Genomic DNA, 19962 nt, shown 5'->3' with positions numbered 1-19962 from the left:
GAAAGTTGGATTTCCTATAAAAGATTTTTATTGGCGTAACATTACACATTGAATCTAAAACCTGGCAAACAGGCAAAATGCAACTAACTTATGTACAATTAAAACTGCCTTAATTTTCCTCCTTGACTACTACTGGAACAGGCGGCTCGTCTTCCTGTTTCACGTCGTCATCCTGCGCCTCATCTTTACTGTTTTCATGCAATAAAACGTACTCTCTTGAGCTAAACCCGAACTTGATCACATCTTTCTCAAGCAACTCGACGTATTTGCTCGGCTCAATCTTCTTATTATTAATGAACGTTCCGTTGGCTGAGTTCAGATCAATTAAATACGGTCTGACTCTCTTCCCAGCGCTACCATCATCTCTAGTGAAAGGAACTAGACGATATTGTAACGCCGCGTGTTGCTTGGAACACGAAGGGTGGTCTACAGGTAAATCCACGACTTTCCTGTCGCGTCCGATTAAATACGCACTTTCCCTGTGTATGTACAAAGTCTGAAGGGCCTTCTCGCCCTTGAAAGGGTACAACCGCCACCGCCTCTTCGGCTTGCGGGCTTCCGGAGGCTCGCTGTATTTAATAACGACGCCACGATAAGTGTTCGTTTCTTCCGTCAGTTTTCCTGAGAGGGCAAAATTGGGCTTTTCTTTGTCCTTCGGGTCCTTTTTATCGGATTTTTTGTCGTCGTTTCGGCCCCATTTCGCGTTGCCGTGGTCGAAGGAGCCGCTACGGCTGCGTCTTCTCTGATAGCTGTCCCTGCAGAAAATGATTAATGAGGAAATATGGGTTGAATTGATTTTACCTATTTCGATAACTATCTCTGTTTGAGTAATTCCTATTGTCGTCTCTGCGGTTTCTGTCCCGATCGTCCCGCCTGTCTCTCCGGTTTTGGTCGCGGAATTCAGGGCGCCTGTTTTTATATCTGTCATCATAAGGTCTGTGGTCCCCTGAGCGTCTCCGGTCGTCAAATCGCCCCCTGTCGTTTCTGACGCGGTTGTCATCTCTGCCGCGTCTCTCCCGACTTCCTGGTGAGGGGCTTCGTCTCCGTTTCCTAACAAAACGCGAAATTTCAAGTCGAAACTATTTATTCACTAAATTCTTACCTCAGCTTCTCGTCTCTTTCTTTATCTTCGACCGCCACCGCTAGTTTCTTCTTCTTGACTTCATCGTCACTTTTCTCAGGCGACGCTTCCCGTTTCTTGGATTTGGCCGCAGATTTCTTGGGTTTTTGGGGTGAGTTTTCAGTATCTGAGGTAGAATCTCGACGCTTCTTACTTTTGGTTTTGGGGCGCTTCTCAGGGGAGGAATCGGAGCTCTCGGAGTCTGAGTCGGAAGAACTGGAACTCTCTGATTCTTGCTTCTTTTTCTTAGAGCCCATTTTAAACTTCTGCTTCTACAAAATACGAGTTTTGAGGTTATGTCAAACAAATGCACAAATTGACATAACGAGTCTGCACATGCGCTTCAAACTCATTCAAACAATTTTAAGTAGGCAACCAACAATACATGTTTTTTATAAGAAAATACCTTGCTTTTATTATACTCAAAACAATTCGTCATTCGTTACATTTACAAAACATTCAACTAAGATTACAACTAAAACTCTTATCTAATGCATTGTTTAAGAGCGCTTGGCTTCTCCTTTACTTGGGTGGTGCTCTTGCTCTTTGTTGGATTCTTCACAAAACATTTCCACAGTCTCAAAGTCTCATCAGCGCCCGCTGAAAGAACCGTAGTGCCGTCAGGGCTCATCGCTAAATGTAAAACTCTAGCCGTGTGTCCAGTCAACTCTGCAACCTTTGTCATCGCCGGGTACTTCCAAATGATCAACTCATGATTAGCGAATCCGTGTCCAGAAATGATTTCTTTATAATTGGTGCTCCATAAAAGAGCGCAGACTTGAGATTTAGTGTCGACGGAGTTCACACAAGATCCTATGTTACAATTCCAGAATCTTATGTGACGATCAGCGGTTCCTCCACCGCTAGCCAAGATATGGGGCTGCCAGGGGCACCATGCCAGAGCTTTAACTGCTGCTTGATGGGCAGTAAAGACGTGCATGGGCTGGTTGGCGGTGTGGTGACCCCCTTGAACACTCGGCCAGATGTTGAGGACGTTGTCGTTGCCGCCACTGGCTAAATATCTGCAAAATCAATAGTTATGAATATGAAGATTCTTCAATGGGTATTACCGTCCGTCGGTTGACCATTTCAACCCGCAGACTTCTTGAGAATGACCAGAGAGAGTGGATATCACATGTTCGCGCTGCCGGACATCGTGGTGGATGATTTGACCGCTTCTGCAGCCGCTGCTGAGGACGTACGAGTTCCAAGACAAAGACCCAACGCGTGCCGAATGCCCGTCCATGACCCTCAACTTCTTCTCTTTGGAGCAGTCCCACAGTTCCACAGTACCATTGGTTGTGCCCACAGCCAGATGGTCACCTTCCTGAATCCAAGACAAAGAACACACGTAGTCGTTGCCTTGGAGCTCAAGAAGGTCTTCAATGTTGCCGGTAGCGGCGTTCCATAAGTACACGTGGGCCCCAAGCGCCACCGCAAGTACATTATTTGAGCTCCAGTCCATTAAGTTTAAGTAATAGTCATCGACAATGTCTGGGGCGTCCAGAATACGATCCGGAGCATGGGGAATGTATCTACTATTACTTTTAACAGACGCTGGAGTCTTGGTCTGGGTGTAAATCACCCTCATAGGATTCTGAAACCCTTCTGGGGCCGACGGCGGTTTGTTTCTATACGACAGAATCTTCTGAGAATCGATGTCGCCCCCATGTAAGTTATCACACATGACTTTCTGCAACTCCCTCTTAGTGGGACTGTCCGACGAGTTTTCCTCTTGATTCAGCTTGAAATGAGCCAAATCAAAATTCGTTGTGCTTCGGACAGGTATAAACCGATCAGCTACTGGTGTCTTCGCCCCTTTCTTCGGCGTAGGGGTCGTCGATTTCGATTTATTTGGCGTTTTAGATGGAGTTTTTTTCGATTTTACTGCGTCGCTTCCATTTAGTTTTGTCGGAGTTTTAGAGGATGAAAACGATTTCTGCTTCGAGGTATTCATGCTTAAGTTGTTAGTTTGATAGTTTTCGAGGCCTTTGCGCTGCCACCGAGGCGGGGGGCCTTTGGTCAAAGGGCCATCAATCGATACTAAATTATTCATTTCCGACACGAATTTGAACTGGGACATAATAAACACGTTAGCAAATACTGGTGACAAAGACAACCTTCACGGAGCGATCCGGCCACAACTGCAGACACTTTTTGCACGAATAATCACTGATTACACTTCGAAAGAAAATCACAGACTGAGAAAATCCGTTACATCGTTTGAAATTTAAATGTCAAAGCAAGGGTGCCAACCACCTGAAGTAAAAAGTTACTAAAAATCGTACAATCAATAAGTCCAGTGGAAATAGCGACCAATAATAACTTAATAACTTAATAACTTAACTTAATTATTAACTTAATAATAAATAATAACACCACATAAATTTTATTCTTTTGATTTGACTGGCTGTCGGGACCTCTTTGGTATCTGCCCAAACAACGTGAGAACGCCGTCCATGACGTAGGGCACCCCTCCTTCAATTTCTTCAGGAGTCATGAAAAGCGACGGGGGCAAAACGCCCCCATGCGAAACTAAATGTGTCGTTTTGTCTAAAATCTCTGCTGTTTCCGGAGTTTGTACCACCAAAAAACCGTCAGCGAAATCCACCCCTCTTACCACACCTAAAACCGGATTTTAATTCGCATAACAAGGAGGTATTATTACGATTTTTACCCCATCCTAAACACCGGAAGATCCGTTTTTCTTCGTTTTCCAACACAGCGAATGTAAGCATGCTTGCATTTACAGCTGCAGGGTGCAGTTTTTCGCCATTGAGGTCACAAATGATGATATCTACAAATTTAATTCTGAGAAAAGTTTAAAAAACTCCTCGTTTTGTTCAAAACCTGTAGATCATTGCCGCTTTCGGTTGAAAGAACGAATTAGAGTCTACCATTTGACTGATGTACGATAAAATACACATTTCTCGCAACTGTCTTGACTGCGCAGTCCACCCATCGTTGTGGTCGCACTTTGAGGAAATATGATGGAAATTAAATTTGATTTTTCTAGAGACTTCTACTAAAAGTTTGGCGTTTTCTTCCACAACCGAAGGCTTCAACGAAAACTTGTAGTTTTTCTTGGGGTCTTTACTAGTAATCTGCAGAACATCAGTGGGCTGGATGTGGGCGATCACCGCCGATAAAATGTGGATTCCGAGCCCATGAGCGTACCCCATGTAATTAACAAGAGTTGGAATGTCATCCAGAGGAGCATTTATTAATTGTTTGACACTGAAAATGTACTTCTGGGGGTCATAAGCTATGTTTATGTTAGAAATAAGAGACCTGAAAGAAAATGCGTTGAATTAGAGGACAAACTCGTTTTTCTCACCTTTCTGCGGGTCGTAAGTGAGTATAATTCACCCCAAAAACGGGTTCATTTACTCGAATTATGGAAATGCATCCTGGCACTGTGAATTCCGACTGTCCGGGATCCAAATCTATGACTCTAACTTCTTTGAATTTAACCAACAGACGATTTATGGCGTAACGCAAGAACGTGGTCTTCCCAACACCTTTCCCACCGCAAATCATCAGTTTTGTTTGGTTGCCAACATTATCTATTATTCTGTTCCAGTTGCCATCCACTTTGAGCAAATTCCAAGAGCCTTCCTTGGGCTGGAAGACAATTCTTGGGAAATTCTGGTCGCTTCTTGGAAGAATTTGCTGTGAAATGTGTTTCTCAATGAAATCAATTCTTGGATCATGGAGTTTTTTGCAGAAGACAACAGCGCATTTTTGTGGAAATTTAGTTTTAGGTGTTGCGGGAAAATAGTCAGTGACTGGCACGTCTGAATCTGTGATATTTTTTATGGACAGCAATGAAGAGCCTCTGGGGGAGTACACTTCAACTGCAGGGCTGTTTTTAGTTAAAATGTGTCCTAGAATTTCGACTTTACCATGGAAAACCGTCAGATTACATAAACCGTGGAAATAGACAGTTTGGTTGTGCTTCAGAACTAAAGTAACTTCATCATTTTCATAGTAACAACGCGCTTCTTTTCCTAGAACACCACCGCTGGAGGAATTCTCAACTTTTTTACCTCGTGGAGATTCAGGTTTCTTCGGTTTTATCGTTTTCTCTATAACCCCGTTAATTTGAGCTGATACCACTTCTCCAACTGTGCCCCCATTTTCGCACTTAAATTCTTCAGATATGCTGCTATACGAATACGAAACTTCCTCATCACTTGTCTCTTCATATCGACTTTCAGACATCAGACAAGACACGTCGCTTCCATTATTAGAAACGATCACTTCAGCGTCTTCAGCATCAGAAATAATAGAAATATCATCCTCTGATTTAGACGGGGTCAGAGCTACAACTTTCTCAAACTGATAGGAAAAAGACCGCGACTTTGCAGACGGTGTGAGGTCATTCAAACCATCACTGTCTTCACTGGAGTCGAATTTCGGCTCCTGGAAAAGTGGGGGCGCCGGAACCTTTGAACGCTTCGATTTTTTGTGTCTTTGTCGGGCTTTTCGTTTCTTGTGGGTCGAAGTTTGGCTCTTATACATCTTGGAACTGAAATTTCACACTTTTAGAGGGGTTTGTTGTCACTTTTCCAACCAAAAACTATCAATTTTGACGCACGTGGTTGTAAATTCCAGATTCCACTAGACTTATGGACGCAAATGGTCTGATTGGTTGACGCGTGTCCAATGACTATCGAGATTTAACGCGCGTGTTTTAACTACGACCAATGGTGTGTCGTCTGGGTGGTGCTTTTCAAAGTGACAACACAACATAACCTAAAAAATTTGAAAATAAAAATCGCAATGACAGCCGAAATTAATTCAATAAAATCATTTTTTAATTCAATCCAGGTCCACTCGTCACCGGTGTGGCTCGAAAGTTGCGTAAATTGGTGTAAAAGTGAGACTTTACCCGCGAATCACACCCCCGCGGATCTCCAAGCTAAAGTTTACGAGCAGTGGCTTCTTTTGGATCTTCGAGACGTTGAAGTCTCCGCACTACCCCCTAATCTCGGTACCAAAAAGAACTTCACTCTCAATGGTAATTTCTGTTTGCAAATGATGCAAGTTTTAGACATTTCAAAGCCTAAACAGTGGCAGTTAAATAAGATCCGCAACGCTCATTCTTTGACCAAAAGCACGCAGCAAGATGCAGATGTCGTCGGAACCGCAAAGCGGATGTTACAGTTGACCCTCACCGATGGAGTACAAGAAGTCGAGGCCATGGAATACAGACCTGTGGCGTGTTTGAGTATTAATTTAACCCCAGGAGTTAAGATCAGGATATTAGGACCTGTGGTTGTTCGCAGGGGCCGTCTAATGCTTGAAGATAAAAATGTGAAGGTGTTGGGGGGCGAAGTCGAGGAGCTACTGGTGTCGCATGCTGCTGAGAACGTCCTCGCAAGGGCTCTAAACCTGCCGATAAACCCCACTCCTGTGGCGATTGAAGAAAAGTTGTTTGTTGTCGAAAAAGAAGAGAAAAATGAAGGATATGTAAATAATTTAAAAGCGGGTAAAATTCAGAAGCCCCCGACTTTACCCCCGCGTGTTGAAATCCCCATTGAGGAAGAAGAACTGATAAATCAAGAATTCGAGATGCTAATGGAAATAGAAAATGATTTTAACCGAGAAGTTGAGGACCGCAGTGCAATTAAAAGACCGAAGTTGTCCCTGGATGACGACGACGACGACGTCTTCAACAACATCGACCTCGACGCGCATTTGGAACAAGTTGAACGCGACCTTAAAACAGAAGCGAACGTCGTCACAATCGCTAAATTAACAGAAATTCAAAGGAATGTCACCAAAGGGGTGTTTAAGATAAGAGCCAAGTTTAAGGGAGTCGAAGAAAAGTTAATACTGCAAGACGGCGAATACAAAATTGTTATAAAAGTGGAGGATTCAACGGGGGAGCTGGATGTCTCAGTTCACAGTAGTGTCATTTCTGAACTTATAGAATGCACACCTTCTGAAATGGAACTGAAAGACTACGCGGATAAAATGGAGGTGAGAAAAACGCCGATTTTACACGAACTAATTTTGTTTTTAGGCTCTTACGAAACTCAGGGAGAGACTTATAACGTTAGATGCGGTGGTGAAGGTAGAAATTGATAAGACTAAACGTCCAGTGATCATCAATGTTTTTTAATTTTTTTATTAAAAGCGGTTTTATTGATTTTAAATCGAATATTTTAATAAAATTTTCTGTTACTGTTATTATGAATAAAAGAGTTTTGGAGAGATTTGAATAATTAAATGAGTAATTGGCAATACTGGTTTAATCTTAGAAAAGTAAACAGATATATAAATACAGTACACAATCATAATAAAACTGCAAATTTCAATCACAGGAATCACACTGAATACATCGCATTAAAAAATGTAAGGCGCCGAATCGGAATGAACGTTATTCTAATACCACAGCATATAACAATACATAATTCACTGAATCTTAAAATTAAAATTGTAAGCACTTAGAAATATGGAATTGATATAGTGGAATGACTTTAAAAAAGTATATCGGAATTGGCCCCTGCGCTAAACAAGATAGGTTTATCGACTTCTTGCAAAATTAAATCGTTTTCCGTCGTTTCGGCTTTACTTTGTGGCTGATTCTGGACACGTCGACTAACTCCCGGTTGGAAATCTTCAGTGCCTTTCGGCGTGTAATTAGCCAACGACGAGGAACCTAAAATTTCAGACTTAAGATGAACAATGTCGTACAATCAGAAATGTTGGTAACTACCGCTGAGAGAAGGAACTGAATGACGCATTTGTGCAACTGGAGGAGATGTCGGCGAGTCGTCGATCAACAAAGACGACTCTGAGGGATATTCGTAGATTTCGGGGTCCTCGTTCACGAAGGATATTTTCGCCTGGAAATAAAAAATTGTTATCAAGGCTAATCAATTCGTTTCTTCGGTTTAATTGCAATTAACGACCTCAGATTGGTCAGTTTCCTCGTTGGAAATCTCATAAATTAATCGTTTTTCCGCACCGAATTACGGAGATAATTACGTTGAAAAGAAAAGCGTAACAGTGCAGACGAAATCACAAGGAAATCAGGGGAACTTAGATCAAACCGCAAGGAAATCGGGGGAAGTTAGACGAAAATACAAGGAAATAAGGAGAGGTTGGTCGAAATCACAAGGAAATAAGGGGAGGTTGGACAAAATCATAAGAAAATAAGGGGAAGTTAGACCAAATCACAAGGAAATTGGGGGAAGTTAGACGAAATTACAACGAAATAAGGAGAGGTTGGTCCAAATCACAAGGAAATAAGGGGAGGTTGGACAAAATCACAAGGAAATCAGGAGAAATGAGACGAAATCACAAGAAAATAAGGGGAGCTTTCACGAAGAATATTTTCGCCTGGAAATAAAAATTTGTTATCAAGGCTAATCAATTCGTTTTTTCGGTTTATGTGTAATTAACGACCTCCAGATTGGTAATTACAATTTCCTCGTTGGAAATCTCATAAATTAATCGTTTTTCCGCACCGAATTACGTCGATAATTACGTTGAAAAGAAAAGCGTAACAGTTACGAATAAATTTCGTTTTATTTTCATTCATTTCCTGCACAACCAATTCCTTATTGGATAATTTCTTTGATGTCGATGTTGAATTATTCCACACACGGTGGAAAATAGTCCAGTAACCTGCACTCTGTTTCAAACTATTAAAAAGTGTAACGTTATACAACGGAACGATGAATTTATACATAATTGTATCTTATTTCGGCAAATTAGTATGTTCTAACGGTCGTGAGAACTTTGGAAGAAAAGTTTCAAAAATTGATAAAGATACGTTTTTGTCCGCACCTTTTATCGCACACTTTGCTCGGGGAAAAAACGAACAATGGACTTTGGATTCGGAATAAACGCGTCTGCATTTGTATAAACTATGCCAGGAGTGATGATTTATTACGGTCATTATTTTTATTGGATTATTATAATAAGTTCCTTAATTGTTTTACTGAGAGTTAATTAATTAATTAAGTGAAACGTTTAAATAAGTGGACCACACTTCTTCACAACTAGCGAAAAAGTTGGAATTAACTAACGTAACATTTTTGCCCGAGCTATCTTTTTCAATAATAATATAAAAGCGATAACTTTATCTAAAAAACCTTCTTTACGATACCCGCCGCGACAATTGGCATTTGTACATTTTTCTTTTTGTTCAAGATTGTGAAAACCCTCAAATTGTAAGATATACGGCGCATTGTTAACTCATAATCGCTTGTGGGCTTCAACGTGGGAGAAATTACATTTGCTGATTACCACAACGCGATCCGATTAATATCGTTGAACCTACTCAAGTTTTCACTTACGACTTTTACAAAACAAATTTTATCGAAGTTATTTTGAGTACACACTCCTGGAACTATTGTGTTTTGGAAATTCGTAAAATAATAATAGCTCCAAGCGATTAGATTATGATTTCGTTTTACCCTCGCGTCGTTCTAATTACATGTGTGGTTAAAGCAATCCGTTAAACGGACCACTTTCAATACAACAAAACGTCAATTCTGCGTACACCGTAAACCGAACAAAAAAGAGACTAATAACAATAATAAGTTGGAAAAGAAAACTGGCCATAATGCAAATAACACGTTACGTGTTCCGCTTGGTTTGATTTTTTTAACGATATTATGGTCGGAGTTGTATTGTTTAAACATTCAACTTGACATTCGATTGTTGAAAAAGTCGTATTTATTTCGCATCGCTTGATTATACGGTGCGCATCGCGACCCACTTTTTGTTCGAATTTTTATAGTATGTCGAACTAAAAATTGTGGAAAAACACTCATTCTGATATGAAAGAAATAGTTCGCTGGATACTCATGTCGATTCAACGCAATAATGAAGTCACGTTGTTTTCACAGCGGGATATTTTACGTATGCAAGCTCAATTCTTTAAACAATGATACATCAACAAATTTAGTTTTCCCGGATGCGGTCTGTGTAATCACTGACCCAATTCAACGCACAAAAAATTAAGTCGACAATGTTGCAAAAAAAGGGAAGTTAGACAAAATTACAAGGAAATAAGGAGAGGTTGAACGAGAACATAAGGGAATAAGGGGAGGTTGGACAAAATCACAAGGGAATCTGGGGAAGTTAGACGAAATTACAAGAAAATAAGGAGAGGTTAGACACAATTCCTCGCGATTTAGCCGTTGAATCTTGATAAAAACTAGTAGTTTTCAAGATTTCAAGCTCTACTCTGCGAATCCAACACAGAAAACGGCTAGAATGAACGAAAAATCGTCATTGAGCATCAAAATAGGAGGATTTTTTTACGAATTTAGCAGATTTATGCTATTTTCTCGCGATTTAACCGTTGAATCTTGATAAAAACCAATAGTTTTCAAGATTTCAAACTGTGTTTCTATGCCTAAAAAGCAACATAAATCTTATTTTTTAATACACACAAAAACGAGGGGTTAAGCTCCCTAGGAAATCAGTGTATCAGTCTTAGAAAATCAGGTGAAATAATTAGGAAACCACTAAAAAATGAGGTGAAATTATTAGAACCTCAGGGGCAATCGTAGGAAATCTAGGGAATTCAGACGAAATCACACGGAAAGCAGGGAAAGTTAGACGAAATTACAAGGAAAAAAGAAGAGGTTGGACAAAATCATAAGAAAATAAGTCAAGGTTGGACAAAATCATAAGGAAATCAAGGGAAGTTAGACGAAATTACAAGGAAATAAGAAGAGGTTGGACAAAATCATAAGAAAATAAGTCAAGGTTGGACAAAATCATAAGGAAATCAAGGGAAGTTAGACGAGATTACAAAAAAATAATGGGAGGTTAAACGAAATCACAAGGAAACATGGGGAGGTTGGACAAAATCACAAGAAAATCAGGGGAAGTTAGACGAAATCACAAAGAAAATAAGGAGAGGTGGACGAAATCACAAGAAAATCAGAGGAGGTTGGACAAAATTTCTCGCGATTTAGCCGTTGAATCTTCATAAAAACTAGGTCAACTCTACTCTGCCAATGCAACTCAAAAAACAGCTAGAATGGACGAAAAATGGTCATTTAGCAACAAAATAAGCGGATTTCTATACGAATTTTGTGGATTTCGTTAAGATTTCTGCTGTTTTCTCGCGATTTAGCCGTTGAATCTTGATAAAAAGTAGTAGTTTTCTAGATTTCAAGCTCTGTTTCTATGCCCAAAAACAACATAAATCTTTTTTTAATACACACAAAAACGAGGAGTTAACCTCCTTGGGAAATCAGTGGCCTTAGGAAATCAGGAAAAATCGTTAGGAAATCAATAAGAAATCACTAGAAAATGAGGGGTAGTCATTAGAATATCAGGAGCAATCACAAGAAAATCAGGAGAAATTAGACGAAACTACAAGGAAAAAAGGGGAGGTTTTACGAAATCCCAAAAAAATAAGTGGAGGTTAGACAAAATCAAAAGAAAATCAGGGGAGGTTAGACGAAATCACAAGAAAATAAGAGGAGGTTGGACAAAATCACAAGAAAATCAGGGGAGGTGGACAAAATCTCACGGAAATCAGGGGAAGTTAGACGAAATTACAAGAAAATAATCAGAGGTAGGACGAAATCACAAGAAAATATGGGGAGGTTGGACAAAATCATTGAGAAACTAAGGAAAGTCAGGTGATTGCCATTTTTGGGGAGTAATAATCCCTGGCACAAAAATAAGTAGATTAAATAAGGTCGATTAAATAACATTTTCCCTATGACAGTACGTGCAAATATTTCCGTATTCATAGAAAACCGTTTTAAACCTGCAGCATTCCATTGAACAGTGGATAATGCACTCTATGTTGACCATGAAACGAGCAGGTGTCCCAGACAGGTAGACCATCGGCAGACCACCATTTTTCTCTTGAGAGCAATTAAACTTTTTTATTTTCCCACAGAATTTTACCGTCCAACAAAATAGGACAGACAGTGTTACCATTTTTTCTTGCGATAACAAACAAAACTTGTCGCAAAATTCTCACCTTTGTTTTTTTCGTTTTTTGACTGAGACTAGATTTTCCATCGATGAGTATGTTATCGTTAATAAAAGTGACATCACAGGGACTTGGCGGAGCCTCCAGTGATCGTAAAATTTCTTCGTCTTCATCTGTGAACGATTCGCCCACGAGAGCGTCGTCGAGGACTATTATTCCTCCCTCGCCAACCTGAAAAAATCCACAATTAGAACATATTACGACCTGCTCAAAATCCTAACAATTTTCCACGAACGGCCATGTTTTCCTAATGATTTCCGACAATGAATACCGCGTTCTGCTCTACTCATAACATTTTTTTGGCCATTTCCGGTTGCCAGATAATTAAACATGAATAATGTTTACATGGCCACTTCCAAATGAAAAGTTTCATGAAAATAATGCCGTGCAAAAAAATTCTCAGATGTTAAAAACGCATCAAGAGACTCGGTTTCATATCTCACGTGATGTATTGTTTATAGAAAACTTTTCCTCGCGTTTTCACATCGCACCAGGCGATAAAATTTATTGTGCTTATGTAACGATAAACATCGCAAAACTTTCGTTACATGAAAAAGATGAGTTTATACAACAATATAAGTAAAATTATCGAATCTGCCTGAATCTGCTTTTAGGGTAACAAGAGTAAAATTAGGCACAATTGAAAATCCACCATTAAAATAAAACGAAAGATCGTTTAAAATTTGAAAGCTTAGCGGTGGAAAAAACGGGGTTAGAGTGACCTCAAAAAATAAAACCGTACGTCCTAGATAATTTTTCTTTCCTTGCGACCTTGGTTGACATTTGAGTGCAACGAAACGTGGTAGAAGTACCATCGCCTTGAAAAAACGGAAACGTGTGCATCCGATTAGCAGTGGTACGAGAGAAAACAATTTTTTAGCATTAGTCTTTTTGTAAAGGAATGGCACGCTGAACTCGTTGAATCTAATTCAAGTCTCATCTCATGCTTCTGATAATTAGTTCCGTATGAAGGTACCGCTAAGTCACATTTCTCCGCTAATGACAGCAGCGACCGTCACAAAATACGGTAAACGCGGTTCCGCTAATTGTCGGTACGCACTTTTCGGGAGTCTCTTCTATTTTGCTGCTGCGAGATGCCTAAAATACCTTGGCGTGCAGGTGGTACCAAGAATCTTGAGCAAGTTCAACGACTCGAGATCGCGCCGCAAATACAATTTCGGGCTCGAATTTTTCGATTCGGTAGCAATACCAAGACCATCATTCCGGTTTCACGGGTTTCACGGCCGAATAACCCCGAGAAAAGTACTTTCCTCTATCGGATTTTGGTATTAGAATGTAATTCTGATTGGGTAACATCCTGTATCTTCACGGCGTGTGGATAAAAACAAAAACGGTGTTATTATTTATATGACCCTGCATTCCATCATCGTCAGTTATGCGGATGTGTAATATCAATTTTGTTTTTGTTTCTGTACTACGACATGTTAAGTGGGTTAATCACCTACAAGTGGAGTGCGCACCGAACGGTTCTATTACATTTACAAGCTGTTCCACGATTTTTCGATATGATCGAGTCTGGAGAGAATGCTGCCGTTCAAATGGACATTTTTGCTTTCACTACCTCGGATGCCTCAAATCTGACCTTTTGATAGTTCTGTAACAATGTGTTGTCATGGTAACGTCGTTACGCTGGTGGTGCTGGAATGAAATAGACCGCAGCATCCATTATTATTGGATAATAAAATTATTTGCATTTCTATTTTTGCAAGAACTTTCTACTTCGAATTGTAACAATGACACATTTCAGAAAATCAGAATTAAGATCTAGTGACAATTCGCTTTGCATTTAACGTCAAGTGATAAATGTAAGGTTAAAACCCAGAAGTTAATACTTCTCAAAAATGGCATATACCCGACTTCCCCTAATTTCCTCGCTGATTTCCTTTTGGTTTCGTCTAATTTCCCCCGATTTCCTTTTGATTTCGTCCTAACTTCCCCTGATTTCTTTATGATTTCGTCGAACTTCCCTTGATTTCCTTTTGATTTCGTCTAACTTCTCCAAATTTTCTAGTAATACCCTCTGATTTTCCTATTGATTTCCATTGATTTTTTGGTGATTTCCTAATTATTTCCCTGTTTTCATAACGATTTCCCCTGATTTCTTTGTGATTTCGTCCAAATTCCCTGATTTCCTTTTGATTTCGTCTAACTTCCCCAGATTTCTTTGTGATTTCGTCCAAATTCCCCTGATTTCCTTTTATTTTTTTAATTTCGTCTAACTTCCCCTGATTTTCTTTTGATTTCGTCTAACTTCCCCTGATTTCTTTGTTAATTCGTCCAAATTCCCTTGATTTCCTTTTAATTTCGTCGTAACTTTCCCTGATTTCCTTTTGATTTCGACTGACTTCCCCAGATTTCTTAGTAATATCCTCTGATTTCCCATTGATTGCCCTGATCTCCCAATGATTTCCATCGATTTTCGGGTGATTCCCTATTGAATTCCCTGTTTTCCTAACAATTTCCCCTGATTTCCTAAAACTGATACACCGATTTCCCAGGGAGGTTAAGCCCTCGGTTAACACGATAACAGATACGAGGCGCGATTTGTTCGCGTGCAATTTAAATGTCTCTCATGCTAATCCGATGTGAGTAAAACGATTTAAATGCTGTTAGCATCTGAGAATATTTTCACATTCGCAACAACGCCTCGCAATGCGGTTTCACTGCGTAAAAACGCCATAGAAAGTCGATTTTCCGAAATCTGTCATTGTGGGAAATGAATAAAACGCGGATTATCTCGATGAGTCAGGTTGTTCTTCGGTTTCATCCACTGAGGTGAATAATGCACTTTCTAAACGATTGAGTTAATATTGGTTTCTCTCTTGGAAAAACTGATCGATATTTTTTCTGGGTACACAAGGCCTTGTGACTCAAATATGGTTAAACAAGCGATAAGATTATTACGTTTGAGAGGTGGTAGAGGAACAATCAAATATTTGTGCTATTAACGATTTAGCGATAAAAGATAACGCGTTTGATTGATGCGTGAATGTCGTTGGTGCCGCTAAAATTAAAGAAACTGTGGAATTTATAGTTCCAAACTATTTGTTTGGAGTTATAAACGTATCACGGTATGGGATTAGTTGTGTCCCTCACCTTGGGTTTCTCCAGCTTCGGCGGCCTCTTGACCCCGTCGTTGTGCACATAATCCGGCACATCCTTCCGTTCGAGGAAATTGAAATACAGCGAATTACTACTTTCGGCCTCGCGAGGCTTTTGGTTCACTTTTTTTGGCACATTAGTCACTTCCTTCGCACTTTTCGTTATAACACTGTTCTTAGGTTCGCAACTCTTCGCCGCGTTGATACTGTTCTTTTGGATTTCGAGCGTCGTCAAGGGCGGTTTTGCGCTCAATAAACTCGGACTGGTCTCATTAGATGGTGGCTTTTTTTTAGAAGCAGCTTCGTTGATGCCGTTAACTTCGACCTTCAGGGGTTGAGACGGGGGCGTCTGAGTATTCAAAACGTTCTTGTTGACTGGGAGGTGGTTGGGAGCTTTATTACTACTGACAAAGTTGAACGTCTTGGAAGGGTTCGCTGGAGGCGAAGGAGCAGGTTTTTTCGCGTCCTTGGGTGAAGAGACGCGGTCCGTTTCGGCCAATCTAAATTGAGGGAAAAAAAACAAACAAATCAACTGGGGAAATTCGGTGTGTTTTCAACCCACCTAATTTCCTCTTTGATGAAGTTCTCGGTGGCGGATTTCTTGAACGTCGGCGAGTTGACCGCCGCCAAAGGACTAGACGTGATGATTAGATCGGGAGTTTCTGTCAAACTAGTCGATTTAACTCCGTTGTCGTCGGGTTTGAAGTCGACCCTAGAGATGTCCGGAATTGGACTTGGCAAGGGCGTCGACTGTTTAAGTGAAGGCACATCAGAAGAGAGCTTTAGATTGGGCACGTCCGTTTTCGGCGCTATCTTCTTCGTTTCGGCTGGTTTTTGAGGTGATTGGGGTCGTGGCACTTCGACGAGGAGCTTCTTCTCGGGGGAGCGGACGCGACCCTCTTTGATAAGATTACTTTTGGCCTTAATTCCGTTGGTTTTCGGCTTATCACCAACAACAGGCTTCGCTTTAACTACGGGCTTCTTAGGGATCTTATTCTGGCCGATGATGTTCTTGAAGTTGGCCACTTTGGCGGCGACTTCGCCCGTTTGCTGCGGTGGTTTAGTGCGCTGTTCTGGTCGTCGTTCGAAAATCATTTTTGTTTGCTTGACGACATCCGCAGGAGGTTTTTCTTTTTCGTTCATCACGGGCGCGATCCTCTTCGGGCGGTTGATTCTTGTAAACTTGTTTTCCCCATTGTCCGTCGGTTTTTCCGGAATTATCAAACTTCCTCGGTTTGTGATAAGCATTTCCTCGTGGAGGGACTCCCGTTTCCGCTCCTTGCCTTCGCGTTCGTCGGCGGTGGAGATGGTCTCGACTGAACGCGCTCTTTTGAGTTCGGAGCCCCGCTTGGCGTAGCGGTTGGACACGTTTTTGTTCTGGCTCGCTTGGAACAAGCGGTTGGGCTCGACCGGGGCATCGTCCAAGATGTTCTCCAACGACGCCGCCTTGCGTAGAATACTAGGTCTCGGCTTCTCCCGTTGGGCCAAACTAAGGTACCGCTCTTTGAGCTTGCTAACAATCCCGGGCCCATAGTGGAGGTCCTCGTCGGAGTCGCTCTTGTCAGCCCAGGAGCGCTCTTGCACCATTGCGGCGCACTCACATTTCTCGCGACTGCACTCGACGGGTTGTTGCACCGCACTGCTTGCTGGAACCAACGTCCGCAACAGCTGTTGTTGAGCGTGAGCGGTCCGCTTGTTTTGGCTGCGGAGACGCGCTATCAAGTCTTTCTTCCACTGGGGAATGGCGGAGTCGGACATTTCAATTGCTTATCTTATCATTATCGCCACTTATCGATAAGGGGTAGCATATGTTAGTTAATTGGAGAGGGTAAGACCGTTGAGGCAGAGCCGGCAGTGGGGTGACAATTAACACGATTTACTTCAATTTATCACAGAACGTAAGGGTTTTAAACGACAAGGGTGGCGACTAGAACACTCACTATCACTGCTGTTGCGGACACTTTCTAATATCTAATACTGAACGTACAGAGGTGTAAAAATGCTAAAAAGAACTGATAAATATCAAATGACGTAATGAAAGTGTCAAGCGGCGCATGGTTACAGAGTGGGGACATCTTAGATGAAAGAATATATAGATAGCCCACTCTACAGTAAATGTTCGGAAATCCGTCTACCTCAACATAAGGTAGCGACCTCTATAAAAATGTCACACAAGCTTTGCACAAAAGTTTAGACTCAAACCAGCGCTTTAGTGAAAACACAAACCGTTATAGGCATTTTTTTTTACTGGACTATAAATTTGAATTTTAATAAAAACAATTTTCGTTAAAGTATTTTTATTAAGACATGTTCCATACATGTAACAAAAATAGTCAAAAAATAAAAGAAATTGCATACTTTTTTAGAATGCGGATGTTCAGTTTTGACGATTGCAGACGCAAAATTAACTTCTTCACTTGGAAAGAACTGACTTTGACTCTGCTCACTGTAATCGTGTAGTAAATTCTTTCAGAAGTATAAATTGTGTTTAAATGTCAGCTGATGATAATTCTGGCTGTTGAATTTTCATAGTCCATCTATAACAATTTAAAACATGAAATACTGCCAATTTGGTGTGAAATGGTAACTTATCAAGTAATTTCTCTGAAGAATTGCAAGTTGGTGCATCTCTGGTGAAATGTTAGAACAGCTAGTCTCTTTATTAGACCCCAGTGTAGATAATTCTACAAATAAATAAATAAATATAACTTTTATAAGCAGAAGACTAATGGAACTCACCAGTTTCAGCTTGGTAATGAATATTGTCATTGCTGAATCAACTATTTAATAAATCCAAACAAGAAGAACAATGTAACTTCAAGCTTTTTCATAAAACTCAACACTACAATTGATTACAATTGAAGAAAACTCAAAGTTCAACGCAACACGTGTCAAAGTTTCGGTTGGCCAAACATAAACATTGTATTTGTTTCTCTCTTGGAATTACGTGTTTCCTCGTCAATTTAATTCAATTAGGAATCTGTATTTCTTCAGTATCATAGCTTCACAACTTATGTGACAAAAACACAGAGTCCGCCACCATCGACCAATGCCAACAAGGGCCTATGAAGTGACCGCCCCGTGGGGGACATCTACAAAAAGTGACATTTATTACAGGAAACTGTACATTTTTGGACTCAAAAATCAAAGTTTGACGACAAAAAATTGCGGAATTGTTAGATTTGCACTAAAATCAACATTAGCAAGTGTTTTTTGTTTAATTCACCTTTCAAATGTTTGAATTTTCATTTTACATAATTGCTGCTTTGACTAGTGTCCACGAGATGGCGCCCAAACAACGACAAAAATTTAAAATTATAAAATTAAAAATGAATGTGTTTCGTACCTTTCGTTGTGGAATGTCGTTGATTTATTTATTGCATTACAACCAATTAAATTAGTTACGACTATTACTATTTCCTACCGCATGGCTATCTTTAAAACGTCATAATTTCTGTTTTACGCATTGAAATTATTTTATAGCCGGTAATATAGATTGGTAATGAATTTAAAACGCCTATTACACTGACGGTCCATAGTAACAGGCACACTTTTTGTCATTGTAAAACGGATTAAAAACTGGTCTGTTAATCTACTACTTGGATGTCATCAGAACTACTAAGTAGGCAATTAAGTTATTAAAAGTGTCCATAAATTAGAATTAAAAAGTAAAAGAAATAGCCAAACAAAGTAATGTCGAAATATTATGAATTACGACATTATCATTGCCAATGTTATTAAATATCAATCAGAGCTAACAAAATTAGACGGGCGCATCCACCACTTTAACATTCCCATGCTGAATAGTTTTAACTTTGACATTAATTGAAATTCAAGGGTTATTTTACTGTTTAACATTGCTCATATTTTCCGTTTTAGCAAAATTAATTATATCGTCCAACTGTACATCAAATAGAAATTCAATGTTAATTAAAATTACGGATATCGCAATAGGAATGTGTTTAATACAGACATTTCAACCGGTACGAATTACAAAGCTCTCCTGAATGTGTATAAAATGATAACAATAACGACGAATGAATTCTCCACACCACAAATCCCCAATTCTGTTCTCAATTTCAACTAACTAAAATATCACCACACTTCTCTTTTCCGAAAATTGCTTTCCCTAAAAAACCCATTTGGCCATTTAGCCAAACCAGAGAATTCCATCCCGACCACATGTTTACGACTAGAGTGTGATAAAGTCCAGAAATCAGCAACAGAAGTCGTTTTATCGAAACAAAACTTCGCTTTTACCGATCAAGACAGTTTAATTTCCACACTAATCGAGTTTTAATAAATTTTACGAGCAGCCTACGGATTATCATAGTTTAAAGTTGTATTGATTAAGACTGACGTCATTACGAAATTCGCCCACGCAAACTACAAACCAAGAGTTGAATTTGAGATGAGCAGGAAAATATAGTGGTGCATTTTGAACTGCTTCGTTTAAATTACATGACCGAATCACAAACAACAAACTTGCCGAGTAAATATTTCAAGATTCAATTAGGAGATGTGGGGTAAAAAAGCGCCCCTCTACATGGTAATGAGGACCATAAGTGTTATAATTAGTTAAAGTTGTTAGGAAGTTCACAAGAGGTGACGGTAATGCCGGAAACTTGAGCGAAAACTAGAATAATTAAATTCGCTTAGTTAAACTAGTGAGTTGTGGTCTAACGACTCTATTCTTTTTACTTCATTAGTCCTAACTGGTTTTCATTTGCAAT

General features: G+C 40.0%; 5 protein-coding genes across 7 annotated transcripts; 1 reads left to right on the top strand and 4 right to left on the bottom strand.

Annotated features, from left to right (window-relative positions):
• Nucleotides 1-10: 10 nt before the first annotated feature.
• LOC148173268 (uncharacterized) lies at nt 11-1473 on the bottom strand. The gene is made up of 3 exons (XM_088039158.1): nt 1103-1473; nt 802-1050; nt 11-755 (listed from the first exon to the last, which is right to left on the bottom strand). The coding sequence occupies exons 1-3, from the start codon at nt 1375-1377 to the stop codon at nt 110-112; spliced, it is 1170 nt and encodes a 389-aa protein (XP_087895284.1). The 5' UTR covers nt 1378-1473; the 3' UTR covers nt 11-109.
• A 35-nt stretch (nt 1474-1508) lies between these two features.
• On the bottom strand, nt 1509-3401 carry fzy (cell division cycle 20 protein fzy). Its single transcript, XM_088039156.1, has 2 exons — nt 2191-3401; nt 1509-2142 (listed from the first exon to the last, which is right to left on the bottom strand). The coding sequence occupies exons 1-2, from the start codon at nt 3201-3203 to the stop codon at nt 1605-1607; spliced, it is 1551 nt and encodes a 516-aa protein (XP_087895282.1). The 5' UTR covers nt 3204-3401; the 3' UTR covers nt 1509-1604.
• Nucleotides 3402-3496: 95 nt separating this feature from the next.
• LOC148173266 (polynucleotide 5'-hydroxyl-kinase Nol9-like) lies at nt 3497-5801 on the bottom strand. Of its 2 annotated transcripts, XM_088039154.1 has the most exons (4): nt 4458-5801; nt 3971-4411; nt 3798-3931; nt 3497-3745 (listed from the first exon to the last, which is right to left on the bottom strand). In XM_088039154.1, exons 1-4 carry the CDS (start codon nt 5642-5644, stop codon nt 3510-3512), a joined length of 1998 nt encoding a protein of 665 aa, XP_087895280.1. In that variant the 5' UTR covers nt 5645-5801; the 3' UTR covers nt 3497-3509. The 2 variants fall into 2 exon arrangements, with proteins under 2 accessions (XP_087895280.1, XP_087895281.1); XM_088039155.1 differs by lacking the exon at nt 3497-3745 and having other exon boundaries at nt 3808-3917.
• Nucleotides 5802-5845: 44 nt separating this feature from the next.
• LOC148173265 (uncharacterized) lies at nt 5846-7343 on the top strand. The gene is made up of 2 exons (XM_088039157.1): nt 5846-7108; nt 7152-7343. Exons 1-2 carry the CDS (start codon nt 5906-5908, stop codon nt 7248-7250), a joined length of 1302 nt encoding a protein of 433 aa, XP_087895283.1. The 5' UTR covers nt 5846-5905; the 3' UTR covers nt 7251-7343.
• Nucleotides 7344-7362: 19 nt separating this feature from the next.
• bif (protein phosphatase 1-binding protein bifocal) lies at nt 7363-17306 on the bottom strand. Of its 2 annotated transcripts, none has more exons than XM_088039152.1 (5): nt 15792-17306; nt 15225-15729; nt 12096-12278; nt 7848-7977; nt 7363-7790 (listed from the first exon to the last, which is right to left on the bottom strand). In XM_088039152.1, exons 1-5 carry the CDS (start codon nt 16985-16987, stop codon nt 7609-7611), a joined length of 2196 nt encoding a protein of 731 aa, XP_087895278.1. In that variant the 5' UTR covers nt 16988-17306; the 3' UTR covers nt 7363-7608. The 2 variants fall into 2 exon arrangements, with proteins under 2 accessions (XP_087895278.1, XP_087895279.1); XM_088039153.1 differs by having other exon boundaries at nt 7712-7803.
• Nucleotides 17307-19962: the final 2656 nt, after the last annotated feature.

This window comes from Gnatocerus cornutus, chromosome 6, assembly GCF_029298725.1.
Source record: "Gnatocerus cornutus isolate USDA-ARS CGAHR chromosome 6, icGnaCorn1.1, whole genome shotgun sequence".
NCBI classification, from domain to species: Eukaryota; Metazoa; Arthropoda; class Insecta; order Coleoptera; family Tenebrionidae; genus Gnatocerus; species Gnatocerus cornutus.
Note: the sequence above shows the minus strand (reverse complement) of the source record. Positions and strands in the feature narration are given on the sequence as shown.